The sequence below is a fragment of the Staurois parvus genome, unplaced genomic scaffold (genome assembly GCF_062004578.1).
Source record: "Staurois parvus isolate SC_StPar_1 unplaced genomic scaffold, SC_StPar_1.0 ptg000136l, whole genome shotgun sequence".
In the NCBI taxonomy this organism is placed as follows: domain Eukaryota; kingdom Metazoa; phylum Chordata; class Amphibia; order Anura; family Ranidae; genus Staurois; species Staurois parvus.
Window position 1 is genome coordinate 12582519 of NW_028317932.1, and position 21497 is coordinate 12604015.

Consider the following 21497-nt stretch of genomic DNA (forward strand, 5'->3'; position numbering starts at 1 on the left):
TATGCTAAAACTTTACAGCGGCAATTGTTTTCCACTGATTTATTGTTTGAATGGATCCAACACAGGGTTTTCAGGTAACGAACAGACAAAAATAATTGTAGATTAAATAATGTATGTTTATTTTCAGTGAAGTTTATTGAATCTGTATATGGAATAGGGTGGTTCATGTAAAAAATTATAATAAAAAAAGAAATGGAACAGATTAGGTGAACATTGGACAGGTCTGCTAAGGTTATCCAACACTTCATGCTAAAACTCATACTACGAAAATTATACTACAAAGAGCATTAGCTGTTTAAAATGGTTCCTCACAAGACTGTCAGGCAGGAGTATTTGGTGATTCCCTCTCTGTTTTATATTTTTTGGTATAAAAAAAATACATGGTGTGTCCAGCTATCACAAACAGGATTGAGATGATGACCAGGAGCCCAAACTGTTGAGGTTGTGGAGCTAGAATGACCATGATGAAATGAACTAGGTCCATCAGGTAATTCATTGAGCTTTGTACTCCATTGACGACCCCCCGCTCGGATTCTGGGATGTTCTCCTGGAGAAGCTGAGTCACTGTCAGGTCAAATGACCAAAGACCTATAGAATTTAGAAATGAGATGAGGAACAGTGAATATGACAAGTATGCATTATATTTTCCAACAGTATAGTCTGGAGGTCCTAAAAGACTCCATCTGATTTAAAAAGTATTTGTGGATTCCTTTTGTGTTTTATGCTACCTATAATCACAAAAAAATGTGATTTACTTTCTATAAGTGAATGCTATTAGGAAAGAAGAATTCCAAGATGCTGGACTATAGTTTGTAGAGCAGAAGCAATGAAATCACCAAATTGAAAATACACAATTCTTTAAATAACACACCTTATAGTTGTATGTGGTGTTGTGCAACAGTTCGATTTTCATGGACATGTTCAGAGAACACTTTCGTACAGTGGCCGTACAGATTTAGTCGTGGAAGTTTTTTGGGGTTTTTTTTGCTCACGTTTGGTTTGGCTTACATACATCCACAGCATTCCAATCTGATTAAAGCAGAACTACATGGCACCTGAGCACCACAAATCAAAAACACTATTTTAATTCATTTTAATAATCAAATGAAACTCCCCAGCCATCCATGTCTCCATGCATTATTTGATGAGAAATTACTTTGAAATACACCCCCTAGCATTTCTGGCCGTGGCCATCTTGAGTAAGGGCAGATGATTCATGTAACATTTACTTCCTCAAATCCATCTGCCCTTAGCTCATTCATGCAGGCAGGAGGATGTGCTTGGATGAGAAAACCCCTTCTCCCCTCCTGAAGACATCTGGGATGTACAGTTGAATGTAATTTGCCTAGGTCTGGAAACCAGGAAATAGCTGGAGAAATGTAAAACAAAAAAGTTTAAAACAAGTAAATATATGATATACTTTTGTATATATTTACTAATATTAGCAGCATAAGGATTCAAAATAATCAATGCTGATAGAGAGTAAAGTTCTGCGTTGTTAAAAAAAAAAAAAACAATTCTATGGAAGGGACAGCAGCTCTCTTAACTTCCTCAAATCAACCACAAAAAAAAAAGCAGAGAAGTTAATTGCCCATAGAACTAGCAATCAGAATTAAAAGTACAGTTTCCTATCTGACCCTAATCCCTCCCTATGTCAGCTTTCCTATCATTTCCCTACAGCAGCTTCTAATACACTATGGCTGCTTTATACCCCCACCCCTTTTATAATAAGGGAACTGGCTTATCCAAAACCTCCATCGACCCTTCTAACCTTGATGACCATAGCTCAAAGGCCATGAAGTGCATTATGGTTTAAGAAGGATTCCGGACAGATCTGTACATAAATTTGTCAGGACTGCGAATTTTGAACCCACAAGATTCGCCTATATCCATAACAGCAGCAAACCTGAACCTAACCTCGAGAAAGAGCAGTGGAGATTTACTGACTTCTTGCTAGTTGCCTGGCTGTCATTCTAACATACAGGTTTTAATACTTTAAAACCCTGACTCAGTACAAGTATGTAGATCAAGAAATATGATTTTACTTGCTGCATACTTGTGACTCAAAGTATTGAATCCTGAGATAGCCAGTCCACTAGCATTACTAAAGTGGGTGTAAACCTCAGAAATGTGCCTCTATAGTGTGTACTCTCAATCCAGGGCACCAAGTGTCATTTCTGTCTACTGCTTGTACTTGTGCCATCAGCATTTCCCTGCTAACAAGTTTTCCTGACACCAAGAGAAAAATGGTGATGGGGAGGGAGCTCCAGCAGATTGACAGCCTCAGCTCTGTTCCTGGGAGCTGTGTGGAGGAGGGGGTGTGTCTCTTCCCTCCAATCAGCTCTCGGAGCTCTCCTTACTGAGCCCTGCAGAGTGTAATTTCAGCTCTCCGCCCCTTTTTTTTTTTTTTTTTTTTTTTTTTTTTGAGCTTTCAGACCAGCTTTAAAATTCAGCACATTGAATGGATGAAGAGACAACTTCAGATAAACAGCTACAACTTAAGAAGGAGGATTTGTTTCATCTCTGCGAATCAGCTGAGGCCTACTACTTCACTGTGTATATGAAAGGCTTTACAACCACTTTAAGCTATGGCAGTCCATACATTTCTCTACTGATTGGATTCTTTAAAAGCAAGCATCATACCCAAAGCACCCTCTGTGATTAGAAAGGCCGTTTTGTAATAAAAGTAAATTCCATATTTTCAACAGGTTCCCTTTAATGCCAACCACCCCATTTGGACATACTTACCTTTTATGTTTCTTCCCCTCTGTTCCATTTGGTAATCTGGAACAAAGAAAGACACTTGGTGCTTTTGGATTGGGGGGGAGCATGTTCCTCTTCAAGGTAAAGATACCAATGTGTAACCCCCTTCCCCAAGCTGAGATAGATGGAGCTTGCATGTACAGAGGATGGACCAGTGTAGGGTGTACAGCTATTAACTGCTGGTCTGAGGGTTACCAGCTTTGGTCCATGGAGAACTATATAGGATGAGTGAGGTGATGTCATGTTAAAAAAAACCTTTGCTTAGTATTTAGTCATATTGAGCAGAGTAAAACACGGCCAAATGTTCATTACCTTTATGGTAAAAAAAAAAAGTGTTCTTGCATATAGGAAGTAAGTTATAACGCATCACAAGTTTTCACATAATAAATATGAATTAACCTCCCTAGCGGTCTGATTATGTCCATATTTCTGTGCTCAAAGCGGTACATTTTTTTGCATGGAAATATGTATTTTTTTTTATTGTAGGCCTGTAATTTTTAGGAATAACTCACTGAAATCTGTCCGAAGAAGTCTAGTAAACATCCTGGCTATGTTACAATTTGAAACATGAAATCATAAATTATAATTTAATAAAGAATCATAAAAAATAATAATATAATAATAAATTTAATTCAATAATATAATCAAACCAAAAACACTGAAATATAGCGCTACGTTCGCACATCACTGAGCAAAGTCGCAAAATTGTTTTCAGTATCTGATGACGAATTTCCCCACGAATCATTATCACTCAATTCTGCAAGTAGTTCTAATTTACTATCGCTGTTTTCTAGCTGGTCTAAAACCGCTTTTGACCTAAAGGGACGCTTTTTGGACATTTCTCAGTTTCCAGGCAGAAAAAACAGTAAAAATGTAGGCAGGGCACAGGACAAAGCACTAAGGACAAAATGTATGTGACATGGTTTGAAACAGTAATGTTATACTATGTGATTTTAGTGAATGTCACTTTTTGTCATTTTAAACTTCCCGCCGTTCCGTCCCCGTACGTGCCGACACTCGCAGGGGACAGAACCCAGATGATAGATGCCGGCATCCGCTGGAGAATATTGCCGGGGACACTGCAGGGGGGACATCGCGGGAGCGCAGGACAAGGTAAGTGATGAAGAGATCCCGGAGCAGAGCTACAGGGTATTCCCAAGTGTAGCTCGGGGTTACCGCTTGTGGTACTGAAGCTTTACCCCAAGCTACACTCGGGAATACCACCAGGGAGGCTACAGCTACACCTGCTTCCTTCTTTCATAAATGAACGAGGAGCAGGGCTGGGCTGTCACACTGAGTGGAGTTCCCATGATTACAGAGATAAAGCCGCTCTCCCAGTGTAATCTGCACAGCCGGGCTGTCATGCTGACAGCCTGGTCCTGCAACGTGCATGAAAAAGACTGGGGCAATGGAGAGGCTGCTGTCCAAGTAGGATCACCTGTCACCTTCTGCCCTGGCCTGGCCCTGCTGGTGCTGGCTATTGGCCACTTAAACACTCATCATTAGCAGAGAGAGAAATCCCTCAATCCTGTGTAAGCTCTACATTGTGACCTAAAGCTTATAGGGGACTAATTCTGCTCCCAGTGGGGGAGACAGCAAAGAACTGCTTATCTTTTAAAGCTTACATAGACCAGCTATCACTAGAGTTGCCACCAATGCAAGGATCACTAGTAAATGGCTGTGTATGAAACGTAACAAAAACAACGCCTGATCAGTGGGGAGGAAACATTTTCAGCATCCTCGGAAGTGTGCAACCAATATTAGAACATTAATCTCTGCATTACTTTTACTGTGTATTCAACAAATGCCTTCTGTAACAAGTATCTGTCATGCTTGGAGCTGGTAATGTTGTCTGTCAGTTTGAGGACAGCCAGCTTCACTAGAACAGCCTTTCCCAATCTTTTTTAGTCTACATTTAGTCAAATATTTGTTTTTAAATCAGCACAAGGGACTGTACTTATTATCAATGTAAAGTGCCCCTTGTGCTGATGGCTGCTGCTTTAGCTGAAATCTTCCTTTCTCAATCCTGTCCTACCACCTGAAGTGGTAATCTTCAAGTGTTGCGAGGGTTTATAGAGCCGAGGGCCCTGGGACAGGCTGTCATCAAGTTTACCAACTATACCTACCCTTTTGCCCCTTACTACAGTCATGGGGGCTGTACTGTAACTTCCATGAATGAAAAGTGATCTGTGAATAGAGAATGGGCGGGTGAGTGAAAGGTCCTCCTCCATTCATAGATCATTTTTCATTCATGACACCATAGGACGGCTTCTATGAATGGAGGAGGGGGACAGAAAAGGCAGGCCTAGTTGACTATCTTAAAGCAGTATTAAACCCAAAAGCAAAAATTTATTATATTGCAGCTTACCAGTTCTTAGATGTAGAGGCTGCATTAGTGTACTATTTTAGGCTTCCTTTTATTAATTTTCTCCTGGTGATCCTGCCAGTAAGTCTGTTGTTTCTTAGTAGAATAAGCTGTCCTGAAGAAGTAGCAGTTAGAGGGTTGATACAAACCATTGACCAATGACAGGGGTGCTTGCAATAGTCAGCTTTTATTTGTGTAAAATCTATATCCCAAAAGGAAACTGTCTGATTTAACTGCTTAAAAAGTGATAGCTGCAGTTTGACTTCAATTTGATAGTGTATCTCAATCTTCTAGTGCATCTAACACTACCCTCTGCCAGATTGACAATGCTGTCCAAAGGTGTCTCTGTTGCTCCTTCATCCAGAGTGTAGGCACCCTAATACAGGAGGTATGTTACTGATTACCAAGAGAAAACAGAGAACAAAGCCCAAAGAAAGAACACTAATGCACATCTAATGATTGGTAAGCTGCAATATATTACATTTTTGTTTATGGGTTTAATACCACTTTAAATGCCTGTCACAAGTCCCTCAACTGTAGTAGCCTCTGTAGCACTGGAAGATTACCACTGTGGTGGTGGTGGTGGGGGGGGGGGGGAATCAGAGGCTGGAGATTTCTAGCTAAAGTAGTATCTATCAGCACAAGGGACACTTTGCATAGATAGGAAGTATTGTCCCTTGTGCTGATTTAAAAAATAAAAATGTTTGGAAGAGTCCTTAATGCGGAGCTCCACCCAAAAGAGGAAGTTTAATTTTAGGGCTTTATCCCCTGTTAAGGATTGGCACTTTTGGGGAGGGGGGAAGTACACGTATCCACAACAACTTCCACTGTGATTGCCTAGGTGATCCCTCCCCGTAGTCTTCTGGAACACGTGACTCAAGCTGCAAGCTCTCACAGCCGGGTGCCCACACTTAGGATGCCGGCGCGGGGGAGAGAGGACGGCCGGTGAACCTGGCTCGTGCAAACACACCGTTAGATCTGGGGACAGGAAAGTTTGTTTTTTGGGGTTTTTTTTGCAGCTGCTGACTTTTATTTTTTTAGATTTTGACTGAAGCTCCACTTTAATCATTTTCCTGTCTCAGAGAAACCATGCCAGTCACTACTATATCTAGAAACCTGGGTACATTACCCTTCAGTTGAGTTCCTTCTAACCTACAGGTGACCACCCTCTAAGCTGCTTTTTGTATTACCATTGACAGTATATGTACAGGAAAATAGTACCAATGCCAACAGAAACCCATGTACACAGGTCTTAAAAGGTAACCATAAGCAAGCCATTGCAATTGGTGGGGTATCATCCAACTTTCTACATATTCATTTTGTCATGACTTTGATTATACAAAGGAATTCATGGGTGGCACAGGCATCCCACTTTAGGCAATCAGAGGAGGAAAGTGGATTACAGCATTAGCTGATCATTAAGGGTCCCTTAACACGGGCGTTCTGTATGTCTGTTTTTCATCTGTCTATTTACGTATGAAAACCGGACACCCATGTATTTCTGTGGACAAACAGATAGAAACTCATGATCATCTGTTCACATCCATTAATATCCGCATCCATTAACATACGTTTTTTTTGTACGGAAGAAAAATAGAAAAAAATGGAACAAAGGAAAAATGGATGTAAATGGACATACGGTCCATTTTTTAATTGGTAAAGGATGTAAAAAAACAATGTAAAAACTGAGGCAAAAATGATGATAAATTGATGAAAAAACTGATCTATTTTTCTTTCAAAAAATATGACTGAACTGACAAAGAAAACGGAATGCCCGTGTGACAGGACCATAAGGTTTTCTTCCCTTAGCGATGGTCATAAGACAACAGTCGGGTTTTATTGGTACGATTTGCATTTGTTTGGATATGCTCTTATCAGCCAAAAGCAGGCCTGCCTGGTGCCCCTACTAAATAACTCAGTCCACTAGTTCTGGTTTTTAACTGATTCACTTGTCACTATTTATCCTAGTGAAGCAACAGCAATCAGCCATAAAAATCCAACATAGCTAATGGATACCTCTAAATTTGATCTGATCATACAGGCAATATACAGTGGATAAAATTAGTATCGAACATGTCACCATTTTTCTAAGTAAATATATTTCTTAAGGTGCTACTGACATGAACTTTTCACCACATATTGGTAACAACCCATGCAATCTATACATACAAAGAAACCAGAACAAATACAATCAGAAATTAAGTTATGTGTAATAAAATGGAATGTCACAGGGAAAAGGTATTGAACACAGGAAGAAAGGGAGGTGTAAAAAGGTACGGAAAGCCAAGACACCAGCTAAAATCTATCAATAATATCAATAGAAATTAGTCCTGTCCCTTGTCAGTGATGGCCTATAAAAAGGTGTCACACAAGAAACATCTCATAATGAGTAAAAGCAAAGAGCTCTCTCAAGACGTTTGCAACCTTATTGCTGCAAAACATACTGATGGCATTGGTTACAGAAGGATTTCTAAACTTCTGAATGTTCCAGTGAGCACTGCTGGGGCCATATTCTGCAAGTGGAGAGGGAGCTCCCATATGGAACAAAAATATATTTGAAATATATTTTAAAAATATTCTTCCCAAATATATTGACATCTTTTTTATATGTTGAAAAAAAATCTGAAGAATATATTTTTAAAAATATATTTTTAAAAATATATTTCTTTTAAATATAAAATTCAGATTTTTTTTTCAACATAAAAAAAGCATTTTAACATATATTTTTACATATATTTGTAGATTTGTATTTTTAAAGACATAAAGTTAATTTGAAGTATATTTTTAAAAATCTTTCATATACTGTATTCTGTAATAAAAACGCATTTCAACATACACTATATATATATATATATATATATATATATATATATTAAAATATATTGAATACAGCCAAAATTGTAGCATTTCAAATATATATCAAATATTTGAGAAGAATATTTTTAAAATATATTTCAATTATATTTTTCTTCCATGTGGGCTATAAAGAAATGATCTGGGGATCTTTTTTAGCATATCTCTATAGGCATGATGTTGGATCTCTTTGAAGGGGATCTGTAGAGGAATGATGTTGGGAGCTTTTTGCTGGAGGATCCCTGTAGCAGTGATCTGGGGATATCTTTCTAGGATGTCTCTAAAAGAATGATGTGAGGATCTCTATAGGAATGATGGGGGATCTTTTTACAGAGGACCTCTATAGGAATGATATTGACAATATGGTGTTTTTATGCCAGAACAGATTGCTTGGAGAGCAAAATACATATTGGCCCCACCCGCTTTGTGAGGGTCTGTTGCATTAGTCTTTCATTTTATTGGGATAATTTGGTTTATTATATTGCTATTGTTTTGGAAATTTGAATAAAGTTTGTCAGATTTTGGAAATGTAAGTTTTTTTCTTTATTTTCTTAACTTAAACATTTATTTTAAATATAGTTTTTGCAAATGTGCGCAACAGAGACTGACGCAGTCCGCCATTTTGTTAAGAGTGTCCATTTTTCTCCCCTCACTCCCTCCCCCTCCCTCTCTGAGAGGAGACATTTGTCCAGTGTGTGTGTGTGCTGGTTGTGGGTCACTGGCAGGCCAAGGCAGCAGGGAACCCCAGAGCCATAAAACATCTCTGAGCTAGGTGCCTAGCTGTCTAGGCGAGCTGTACCATATCACACCTCGTATAAGATAAGGCAAGCTTTCCCCGGAGTTCAAAGAACATTCCCAGGAAACACGACCAGATAACCTTGTGTTAAAATCCATTTTCCCCTATGTCTCATATCTTGGAATATGAGAGACTTACATAAAAACCAGACATATTGTCAGATGGACGATGAGCAGGCAAACAGTTTGATGGGTCACTCGCCTTGTCTCGGACACACAGGAAAGCAGAAAAAAATTCTTGTGAACCGCTCAGTGTACACTTTCATAATTCATATCTAATCAATCCTCAGACTTGTCTGCATAATAATCTACCCGCGGGTGGAATGTCACTTGTGCATAGGAAAAGTTATGAGCCCAAATATGAACTACACGAGATTTTGGCTCTAGTTTAGGTCGACACCCAGACCTCCACGCCTACACGGGGTATTGGTCCGTGGCATCAGAGCCACCCCCTGCTGGGGACTACAAAACAGGCTCTCAGGCCTAAGAGTTGTTGTTGAAGAATTCTCCCATTGACCATCGTAACATAGGGAGATCAAAGCACCCTTCTGCTCTGAAACTTGGATGTGCTAACCCAGGACTTTGGCAAGCACTTTAACCCTTTCACCTTTCTCTGATATCTCTTTACTGTGCTATGGTTCTCTGCATATGTATATATATATCTTAGGTACATCTTTTTCTGTAAATATTTTTATTGCACCCATTTGACCTTTTAGTAATAAATCTTTCCTTCTGAAAGTGTTGAACTGTTTCTATAGCGCTTTATTGCAATTTACGAATTCCTGCCTCTAAAGAGAATGCTACTGTGTTTGTTTAAACCTCTGTATAACCGGCCTGCCGGACCGTTTTATACAGACGATTATCTCAATCATTATAGTGTTATAGCTGATAACGCTGCGTTTCCTCTTTCTCTGACAAAAAGGAGGTGGTGGGAGTGTGAAGAGTTAATTGCGTAATTAACCTGACCCAGTAACAATCGCCCAGGCTGCCGGTACATCGATGGTGGTCCATTAGCTGGAAAATCGTTGTGCAGGGGGCAGCTGGGTTTGGCATTGTTACGCACGTCACATCGCGGTTCTAAATCGGCTAGTCCTTCGGTCACAAGTTTGGTGAGAAGATCTGGGGTCTGACACCGCAATCATGACAATAGTGTAGAGAAATTCTATAACAAATGCATGTAATGTGGGCAGTGCAATATGTGGATGGGGTTTTATATGGCTGTGGCTTGAGTGTGGGTGGGGACACAGGAGGTATGATTGCCCCTGCCCTGAACCTTTTGAAGCTCTGCAATTAAGCATCATAAAAGCATACCCCTAGACCAGGGGTGTCAAACTCCATTCCATCGTGGGCCGTATCAACATTATGGTTGCCCTCAAAGGGCCGGTTGCATCTGTAAGACTAGATGTCCAGAGCACCCCCCCCCCCCCCCATACATCAGATGTCAAGAATCCCACACCCTCCCTAACATCACTGTGCACCCCCTTTGGGGCAGAGCTGGAAAGCAGAAAGTGCAGGGTCTGGAGAAGGACAAGAGGAGAAATGGAGTCAGTTACCAGAGTTTTGTTCTCCTCTCTGCTGCTGACTGCTGAGACAATGTGGGGGTGAAGACAAGGGGGTAACTGCAGGAGAGGTGCAAGGGCCACATGAAATGTCCTGGAGGGCCAGATTTGGCCCACGGCCCTTGTGTTTGACACCTGTGCCCTAGACCAGGGGTGGGCAACTGTGGCCCTCCAGCTGTTGTAGAACTACAAGTCCCATGAGGCATTGCAAAACTGACAGTTACAAGTATGACTCCCAGAGGCAAGATGGGAATTGTAGTTCACCAACAGCTGGAGGGCCACAGTTGCCCACCCCTGCCCTAGACCATTCATTGAGCTAAAGGAGTGACTGTGACTATAGGGCAACTACTGGGAAAAGAATGCTGAACATCTATTCAGCAGTCTCTGCAGGGGTAAGTGTAATGTAAAACATTTTTTTTCTACTAGCAAATAACAAAGTTGACTCTGTTTGAACAGCTTGTAGTAAAAGTTCAACTGTCTGCTCATGAAATCACATATTCGTTTGATCATGAAAGTTCGTATTATCCACAGACTAAACATGCCCAATGCACAATTCATGCTGGCAATCCAACAGTCTATGTGCAACAAATGATAACAGCAGATCTCGCAGGGTCACCACAATCAAGCATTTGCTAAGTCAGGTTCAGTTATTTTTCAGTTGTTCACTGAAATAGATTTGAAGGTAACACGCAGTACAAAAGCCTCATAAAAGAACATACAAAAATGCAAATACAGTTACACTGTGTGCTTTCAAAGTGCTACAGAGAATTAAGATTGTATGGAAAATTCCTTTGTTTTACATAAAAAAAACATAAAAAAAATACAGCTGAAAATGCTTTTAAATTGATACATACCCACTCTGGCTAATATAACTCCTGAAAACAGCAGTATGATGGAAATGTAGGAGTCTGGCTGATCGCTGGCACGGACACTCTCAAACAACACAGTATTGTTAGTCCAGTGGATTGAGGAACGGTCTGAAAGGATAGGTTGGTTGATATTCCCTTGAGATGGATATATGTGGAGCTGATTTTGATGCAACTTCTCAGCATTTAAAGAAGAATTCATACCCGTAAGGACAGAGAAAATGCCCAAATCAAAGGGGCTTCCTGGAGCAAAGACTGAAAACACGCAAAGCATTAGACAACCAACATGGAGACAGCTGGATATAATTCCTGTGACCACTAAGCCATAATGTCTTCTTAGCTTGGTAAACAGAAAAGTGCCCATTAATCCTGAGATGGCGGAGACGGCCATGAGTATGCTAAGCAAAGAGCCACTGATCCCCTGAGTGTATGCATAACCTGTAGTGATACAGTCAAAGCCAAGGACTGTGGTGTACAAAAAGGCTAATCCCAAACCCGCTAAAAAGACAGACTGTCTGTAGTAGGATTTCCAGCCATCTGTACAGGTATGCAACATGCGGCGAAATTTCTGGAAGCAGACAGGGACTGATGAAGTGCGCTCTGCAGAAGGTTCTGGAGTCTGGCTTTTCTCTTCCCTTGATACAGTGGGTAGGGCTGGTGTGCCAATGAAGTCACCTATGACTGAGCAGATAGGCAAATCACCTAAAAAAAATAACAGATAAACATTTACTGATAACTGTTTTTCAGCATAGATGAGTCATTTAGACCATTAGGCACCAAAGAGACTAACCAGTAAATAAATGCCAAAACTTTAACTTCATATGGCTCATTCAAGTCAAACTAATTAAAAGTATAAAAAGGGATTGTAAGATTTAAATACATCAAACCATATACATTCCTTAACATGCAAAATCTTTATTACTCAAAAATATTATATCTAGATATCACTGGAAAACAAATAGCATTTTCAAGTACCAAAAGCCATTACAAATTATTAAAAGACAATCCTTTACTGTATGGGAGGTGTTCATTTACTTTCTTTTTGGCTCTATGCTTGTAATTTTGAAAAATGTTCAATAAACATATCATGGAACAAAAAACAAAAAAACAAAAATAAAAAAAAGACACTGTGACCACTATAGCTAACCAAACCTACTGAAAAATTCCACAACCAATCTGAATGATGCTCAGCTCTCATATAGAAGGACCTAGCATGGAGAACCCCTAATACCATTAGAACACATCAGCATAGTTTCAAAATTGAAAAAATAATAATCTAGTTGTCCCCAATAATACATTATTGTCATTGTAGACATGTAGTCACTGTATATTACAGTTATTGTACATTATAGAATTGTATATTCATTGTAGGCTGAAAAGGGGGGAAGGCATGCAGCCACAGGAAACACTTGTTGGCCCCCTCAATGCTTTTCCTTGGCATTTCGGGTGACTCAGATCTCAGAGCAGCATTATTAACCACCAAGTGACATAAGTTCCTGGGTGAGTCTGATGATCTATGTCCATCCAGAATTTTTACTGACACGCTACACGTAGTATATAGACTAAAGAAAGTATCAAAGCTTGATTTTCATAAACAAAATGATTCTCAGCTCTTAAAAATAGGTACTACTAAAGCTTATGGGGAAGTAATGCTAACAGCAGGTAACCATATATTAGTTTATGGTCATTTTCATTTTTATTAATACTTTTTCAACTTTTAGTCAGAACTATTTCTTTCCTTTTGAGTGGAGGGTCGTTTTGTTCTATCCTTATGAATATGCTTCTGCTAATGTACCTTGCTATGTTGGAAGATTTTCCAGTGAAGTCAATAGGAGTGACAAACTCTTTGGACAGGTATGAGCTTTGCAAAGAGTTAGAAGAGGAGATTGTTCGGACATGTCTACATCAGCAGTTTAGTGGGGTGCCGAAGTTTAAAGTGTTGTTAACCCCCCAAAAAAATAAAAAAAATGTATATTATTGCAGCCTACTAATTCTTGTGGTGGCTGCATTGGTTTTCTTTTTTAGGCTTTTTCCCCTTTATTTTTACCTGTTGACTTTGCAAGTAAGTATGTTATTTTTCAACTTTCTTTAAAGCAGAACCAATTGAGTACTGTCCGTGATACTTTTTGTATTTGCACTAACATACAATTTTGAGGACAAGCTTTCGGGGTATGCCCCCTTCTTCAATGTCCAAGCAGTACTGTACAAATCCTAAAGTTTCAGCAGAATGTTAGAAGAGATGAAGAAAAAAAAAAAAGAGAGGCTAGAGATAAGATACAGCCAAAGCGAGGGGGGGGGGATACTACACTCACACAGAGGGAGTCAAGCTAGCTAATAGTCATAAAACTGTTGGATAATGAGTGAGGAATCCCATGTCCAAATTAAGGCTGTTATCTCTTGTGTCAAATAGAATTGTCATTCTTAGTTCAAAAGTTTTTCTTTCCTGGATGGATTTGAAATTTCGTTTAAGAACTAAAATATTAAGGTCTCCCATTGTGTGGCCTGGTTGTGCAAAATGGTGTCCTACAGGTGTACAGAGGTCATCTTCTTTATGTTCCTTGATGGTATGTCTGTGCAAATTCATCCTTGTTTGCAACTTCTGTCCTGTTTCGCCAACATAAGATCCTTTGCTACATTTTCTGCACTGGATAAGGTACACAACATTACTGGAGGTATTGAAGATCCCTTTTGAGTGTCTGACACTTTTTGATGGATTGATTTGGTTGCACAGTTTGCAGCGTTTCTTATTGCAGGGTTTGCTTCCATTATTTGTGAAATCATAATCAGAAGGAAGTTTCCTACTGATTAGTTTATTTCTGAGGTTGGGGGGTTGTCTGAAGGCCAGTATTGGGGGTTGCTGGAATATTTCTTTCAGAGTTCCATCCTCTGTTATGATGGGTTGTAAATCTTTGATTATTTTTCTTATTCCTTCTAGTGCCGGGTTGTATGTGGTTACTAGAGGTACACGGTTGTTTGTTTTTTTCTCTTTGTACTGAAGTAGATTTTCTCTTCGGGTTCTCAAGGCTGTGTTTATGCCGGTGTTGATAGTTTTGTCCTTGTAACCTTTCTTATGGAAGGCGTCTACTAGTGTCCCGAGATGTTTATCTCTGTCTCTTGGGTCAGAACATATTCGGTGGTATCTAATGGCCTGACTGTGTATGATGGCACGTTTTGTGTGTTGGGGGTGGAAGCTAGAACTGTGGAGGTACTTGCATCTGTCAGTGGGTTTCCTGTATATTGAGGTGTGAAGCGTATCATCCCTGATGTATACTGTGATGTCGAGGAAGTTGACGTGTGTGTGTTTGTAGTGAGTGTAGTAACCCCCCCCCCCCCTCGCTTTGGCTGTATCTTATCTCTAGTCTCTCTTTTTTTTTTATTCTTCATCTCTTCTAACATTCTGCTGAAACTTTGTGATTTGTACAGTACTTAAAATTGTACGTTAGGGCAAATAAAAAAAGTATCACGGACAGTACTCAATTGTTTCTGTCGCAAATGCACTAATACGGCTACAATCACCTTTAAAGCAGAACTAAACCCTCCTATCCTTTACAGCCAAGGAAGCTGGCATCTTAGCTGTTGGCCTTTAGTAGTCATGGTGCTGCACACATTATCACCTATGACACCAGCCATTTGAGAGCTTGACAGTTAAGTTGCACGCTAACACAAGCACACTCGTAACATAAATATAATAAGGCATCCCTTCAATGTAACTGTGTTGGGAAACCGTTACATTGATGGGTTTAGTTCTGCGCTAACAGACCAAGCTGTCCTGCAAAAGATGGTTGAGACAAACCATTTAACACTGACAGGGGTGTTTATAATCAGGGGCGTATTTACTGTGAGGAAAACAAGGCGTTTGCCTATGGTGGCATTTTTAAGCTGCCCCCACCCTCCGCTGACAACCACCCAGCTGTCACTTGTCCTCCACTCCTCTCCCCCTGGGTGATCAGTAATTTTTTTCCGCCCATGGTCCAGCCCCACACCACCTCCCTCTGGGTCTGCCTGAAGAGAGATCACCAAGGAGCCAGAGAGCAGACATCCGGGCATAGCACAGCTCCTATCACGGGAGTTTAAGAAGAAGCTGCGGCTGGAGGAGTGGATCCTTGCAGCTCTTCCGTCTCTATGACTGCCAGGTGAGGGCAACAATCGTACATCTTTCTCTCGTTCTTTCTTCCTCTTTTTTTTCTCCCTCTCTTTCTTTCCCCCTCTCTTTCTTCCTCTATCTCTCTTTATTTCTCCCTCCCTCTTTCTTTCTGCCTTCCTCTCTTTCTCCTTCTACAGCTCTTTCTTTCTCTCACTTTCTCCCTCTCTTTCTCTCTCTCTCTCTTTCTCTCTCTCTCTTTTTTTCTCTCTCTCTCATTTTGGGGGGGCGCCCGAATTTTGTGCTGCCTAGAGCAGCACAAAAACAAAATACACCAATGCTTATAATGGTCAGCTTTTTTCATTTATATAAAGCCTTTATCACAAAAGGAAATGAAAAAAACCCTATACCTGTAACTGCATAAAAGTGTCAAGTCCATCTAAATCTGAAAGTGCATTTAACTACCCTCTCCCCAGATTGATAATGCTGCTGTCCAAAGGAGTCTTCATTGCTCCTTCATCCAGAGTAGACACCCCCTAAGACAGGAGTTGTGGTACTGGCCAGATTGCCAGGTGAAAATAAAGGGAAACATTTTTGGTTTTGAGTTTACCAACAACTTTATATTGATAATCACATACTCTATACATCTTCACCCGAAACAATATCAAAAGATCTTTATTAAAGCAGAACTAAAGTGAGGTAAAATATTCTAGAAAGTAGAGCTTTCTGGTAGAAAAACTGTCAACTTTCAAAAAACTCTTTTCCTGTCTGAGCTATATTTTTTGTGTGCTTACAAGCGGTGCATGCGCAGTACAGTGTACACTTTTGGCCCACTCCTAAGATCTGCAAGATGCTGAGAATGGTATCATTCCAGTGTGCATTCTCAGGAGTTACATTATTGGGGGCCACCCAATGCATGAAAAATGAATATTCTAGCCTGGAAGATGTAGAGAAAAAATGACTGGAGGCAGGCAAACCCAAGTTAGAGATTGACAAAAGGCCTGTGTATGGCCTGTACTTCTCAACATGTCATTCAAAAATATCTGCTTTCATGAACTAAAAGAATATTCCTGCCTATGCTTCAAGTGACAGTCATGATGATGCAATGGTGTGGATGGTCAGAGAGACAGCACATCTCCCACTAACTCCTCATGATCTCAAAGTAGAGTGGACACCACAACAAATTATACTGTCTTGCTTTGGAAATCAGAAAATCCTCTAAGTCCAAAAAAGCCAAGAAAACTGAGATTTATTTGTCAGTAGGTCCAAAGAACTCTGTCAATAGGAACTATAAAGAATGTTTTTGTGTACACTGGATTTTTCCAAACCATGGACATACCTTGCACATTGATAAGTTCCAGCTGCCTTTCTATATAATGCTCTCCTATAGATTGCTGTGGCTTGACAGCCAGCTGAGGTACCATTTTATAAACCCTGGAGAGGAAGATAAATTCAACAAGCAGTGACACCAGGTTCCATCCAAGAATGAATCCACAGCCAACCACATTGGAAGCCCAAGTCATGACCTGACCCACCGACAAGGGGGCGAAGATGTTAATGACTTGATCCATCCTTCTAACAGTTGCATTCATTCCTAGATTTTGGAAGTAAATAACACAGATTTACATGGACAGACCTAGACAAATACATAATCTTAATGTTTAATATGTTAGCATAAGATTTTATTTTAGGATGTTTTGCTGTTTGCTAGAGGTTGTAATATTTTCCCATTTTATCCAAAATTAAATAGATACCTTCTTTAATGGTTTCACCAATGAACTTCAGACGCTTTGCTTCCACCCATATTGTTTTATACAATGATAATTATTATTCAGATGACCATGAAACAAGACGCTTCCTTACTGTTTTATCTACTCTTTATGTCTGAAGTTAAAAAACCATGAAAAAATAAAACAAATACTGGCAACTGCACATCAAAGACTATAGCAACGCTAAAATGTATTTTGTAAGTAACAGAATCTCTAACCCTATTTCAAAAAGTGTTTCATTGTCATATTTCCTTCTTTGACACAACGGGAAGTGAGAGAAAATATAATCAACAAGGACACAGCCATCATTATCCCTTCCCTGTTCTAGCCAAAACAAAAATGTTGAGATACATTTCCATTTTAAACTAAATCTTCTGTGTTGTCATATATTATTATGACAAATGTGACTTTTTAAGAGCGGAATGAGACAGGTCAACCCTAAGGCAGAAGCAGAAGTATGTCACATCTCATAAATTAACCATGATTTACTGGTTTGTGAAGTCTTCATTCTAGAATTATGAAACAATGCCTGAGACATCTATTAGCATTTCAAAGACATGCTAATGTTAAGAAACAGTAACCCCTACACATACATGCAGCAGAATGACAGCATATGGAAACATCAAAGCACATGTAAATGCAAGAACATCTCAACAATTACTGTGTAGCTGAATGTGCAATGTGTTCACTAATGTTAAAACTTGTTTTCCCAACATGAACTAAACAGATAATATTGTAGCTTTTTGTACGTTACATTTTCTGTCTGGTTTTTTTTCTATTTCTCTCTTATCATTACACAGGCCAACACACATTTTGGTGCCTTAAGGCCCCATTCACACTATCAATGCAGTTACACCTGCAATTTCAAAATGCTTTGCTAAAATAACAAATTGCACAACAGCATGTTCAGGTGCCTAAATGGCACCTAAAAACCCAGTGCGGTTCTGCCGTGATTGTTGTGCAATAAATCACGCTGCAATTGTGGCAAATACCCATGAAGCATGTCATCCAAAAGAAGCTCCTGAAAGTCTTTTGGCCGACACGCTTCACGCGATGAGGTTTGCCGTGATTGAAGTGAGATTTTTCATGTGACAATAGAGGCAGAACCGCACCACATTTTTAGGTGACAATAGAATGCATGGCTCCTGACCATGCTGTTGTGCGATATGTTATTTTAGAAAAGTGTTTTGAAATTGAAAGAATTGTAGTAACTCTGTCTGCATATTTAACCAACTGACTCCAAAATCAGCACCAGTTTTTCCCCATCAGCTCTAGTTTTTGAGATAGAGCATAAATATCATATATCAGTCTTCACTCTGATTGCCTGTCAAAAATCAGGATATTTTAATGTAGTGTTTTTATTTAATTTCCTTGTAGCATGAAAGAAACACATAAAAAAATTGCCATAGGGGTTGATTTACTGAAACTGGACAGGGCAAAATATAGTGCAACTGTGCATTGTATCCAATCAGCTTCTAATTTCAGCTTCAAGGATATCCATGTCTAAAGGTTAAGTGGAAAGTCGGGTAAATTGCCACCTAAACTCAGGCAGTGTGAACAAGTGTATTAGCAGTAAAAGGTTGCATATCAAATGTGTCTATTGCCTGTCGTAGAAGGACTTTTTACATGGGAGTTTTCTCTTGTTCCAGCTTTGGGTTAATAGAACTCTTCCAGAGTTTCAGGAATACAAGGAGCAGAGGCTTCCTCGGTCAGCAGTGAATAGAAAATACCATGCCAAGTGTGTCTGTGTATATGTAATTGGGTTGTATTTGAGTCATTTTAGCTATTATAAAACTCAAAGACATACAGTTATATATTTTTTTTATTCATACCAGCTAGTTGACTTCTGTTATCTCCTGTGATCACCACGATCCAATCTTTCTGAATGGTTATGGTCAATGCCGTGCTCGCAAGGTTAGCCAAGTCAGCTAAAATAATAACCACTCCATAGCAGAATACCTGTGAAGTACATCATAACACATAAATCAAATAATGTTTTTGTCTTATAATGAGATTCTCAAGCCTTACTAAAGTGCTTGGCTTATAAAGTACTGTCTACAAAGTTTGCCATCTCTATCTTGCTAAACATAGATTGCATTTTCTGTACAAAAAGTAGAAGAAAATGATTGTGTTGTCCTTATCAACCAAGCATCATTTTTCTAGTTCTGGCCAGAGAACACAGGCACTTGAAGCAAGGATGTTAGGCTAGCTAGGCTTGGGTTATGGACTATTGAAATATTAGGTCACCATCAAAGGGAATGATACATTTTTAGGGTTTATAACCCATTCTAGTTTAGTGGAAACAAGTGTTAATATGTTAATTTTTAAGCCTTTCCTAAAGTAATCAACATATTATTACCAAGCATTCTTTAAAAGATTGGTAAACCTAGGTTTCGCTTTGGCTTTAGAACTAACATTAGAAAAAAATAAATGAATCTAAAGCAACACAAGTAACATACCGTACGACTATCTAAACCCAATGACACAAAACTAATATTTTGTAGCTTATCAGTCCTTAAATGCGGTGGCTGCATTAGTTGTCTTTTTTAGCCTATATTTTCATTTATTTGCGCACTTTAAAAGCACACTTTCAGTGCTAGCGTATCTACGTTCATCCACTTCTTTGTATCCATGGTAGCCATAGTTGTCACCCACACAGCTAATGTGCTTTGATTAAGATCATGGCTTCCTTTCTTCATCTTCATTACATGAAAAGTGAATTGATCTTCATCTGATAATAAAAAACAGTGCAACCACCACGTCCAAGGACAGATAATATAATAGAATTTTGTTCTTGGGTTATAGATTCATTGAGCCTTCAGTGCACTTCTGAACCCCCCAAAACTGCTTATGCAAATATGACTTTCTATTTTGCTTTCATATTTACCAGGTTTTGGAACAAAGGAATTCATCCAATGTGTCTATATCATGCCTATGCCTGGACTTTCAAGAAGTATGCGTTTACAGAAATTTCCTGGGGGCCTATTGTGATGCCTTTAAGGATAATTCTGGGATGCTACAGAAATAAATGGTATATTCTAGTGAATTATGGCTCCTGTGTTTGTATGCTAATATTGCTTTGTTATGACAGGTTTGCTTTAAAGAAGAATACTCTGCCTGTATGATATTTTGCTTATCCTGTTCTACTGAAAAGCCAAACTTGATGGACCTCAATGTCTGAGATCCAGTTAGGTTACACAAATAAAACACCAAAAGGCAGCAGACATGACAGTAAAATACAACCTATAGACCTACTGTAAGCCATCCATGCCATATCTGTTCTATTTCATTTTTATAGGAGAATACCAGCATCAGGACTATGCAGCAAGCTGTGACGGATGAATTCTGAATGAACAGTGATGCATGAGCAACTGCAGATAGAAGAAGGCAACATTGCATTAAAAGGGTAGCTAGCTATGCTGGACAAAAGCCAAAGTGAAGGAAACTACTGCACTAAACATAGTACTAATGCCTATAGCAATCAATCAGTTTTCTTGTTCAGTTCATTTTTCTTATTGTATAAACTGACAGTGTAAAATAATGACATATTTATGTTTCAATAAATTCAATTGTATACAAATAATGAGGCAATCAACAAGGAGTGGCGCAGGCATAAAGTCCATGAAATTAAATTTGTTATATGGAATCATGCTTACAAGTAGAGTGTGTATACCAAAGTTTTTATCCTATTAAATCTATATACCGTATTTTTTGCTCCATAAGACGCACCTGACCATAAGACGCACTTAGGTTTTAGAGGCAGAAAACAGGAAAAAAAAATTCTGAACTAATGGACTGCAGACACAGTACAGGAGATGACCAGAGACTGCGGACACAGTACAGGGATGACCAGAGACTGCGGACAGCACAGGGATGACCAGAGACTGCGGACAGCACAGGGATGACCAGAGACTGCGGACAGCACAGGGATGACCAGAGACTGCGGACAGCACAGGGATGACCAGAGACTGCGGACAGCACAGGGATGACCAGAGACTGCGGACAGCACAGGGATGACCAGAGACTGCGGACAGTACAGATGACTGCTGACCTTTGGGGAGGTGGGGAGCGGGTACCTGAATTTGACAGGTACCCGCTCTTACTTTCGCAGAGTTTTTGTTTGATCTTACCTGTTCCTCGATCCAGCCGCGCGCTGTCTTCCCGGCTTCTGTAATGGCGCTCGGCATGACAGCCGGGTGCGCAGTGCGCATGAGCGAGAGGCACTTGCGCTTTGTGATTGGTCCGGTGGCTTCTGGGATCTATCATGTGTCCCAGGTACCGCCTTACCATTCACAAAAAGCATCGCTTCTTGCGCACTTGGCACCCGGCTGTCATGCCCAGTGCCCACACTACAGAAGCCGGAAGACAGCGCGCCGCTGGATAGAGGAACAGGTAAGATCAAAGAACAAAGAAGTAAGAGTGAGTACCTGTCAAATTCAGGTACCC

The 21497-nt window shown here is 39.8% G+C and overlaps 1 protein-coding gene across 1 annotated transcript in view; it reads right to left on the reverse strand.

Annotated features, from left to right (window-relative positions):
* LOC149465957 (ferroportin-like) overlaps positions 1–21497 on the reverse strand; it is a 48246-nt gene continuing 26749 nt past the window's right edge. Inside the window, exons 4-8 of the mRNA XM_089673190.1 lie at positions 20307–20422; positions 18884–19010; positions 16622–16876; positions 11190–11903; positions 1–588 (exon numbers count right to left, since the gene is read on the reverse strand). Of these exons, the coding sequence (XP_089529316.1) occupies positions 320–588; positions 11190–11903; positions 16622–16876; positions 18884–19010; positions 20307–20422 (1481 nt within the window). The 3' untranslated portion in view covers positions 1–319. The remainder of the gene's footprint in view (positions 589–11189; positions 11904–16621; positions 16877–18883; positions 19011–20306; positions 20423–21497) is intronic.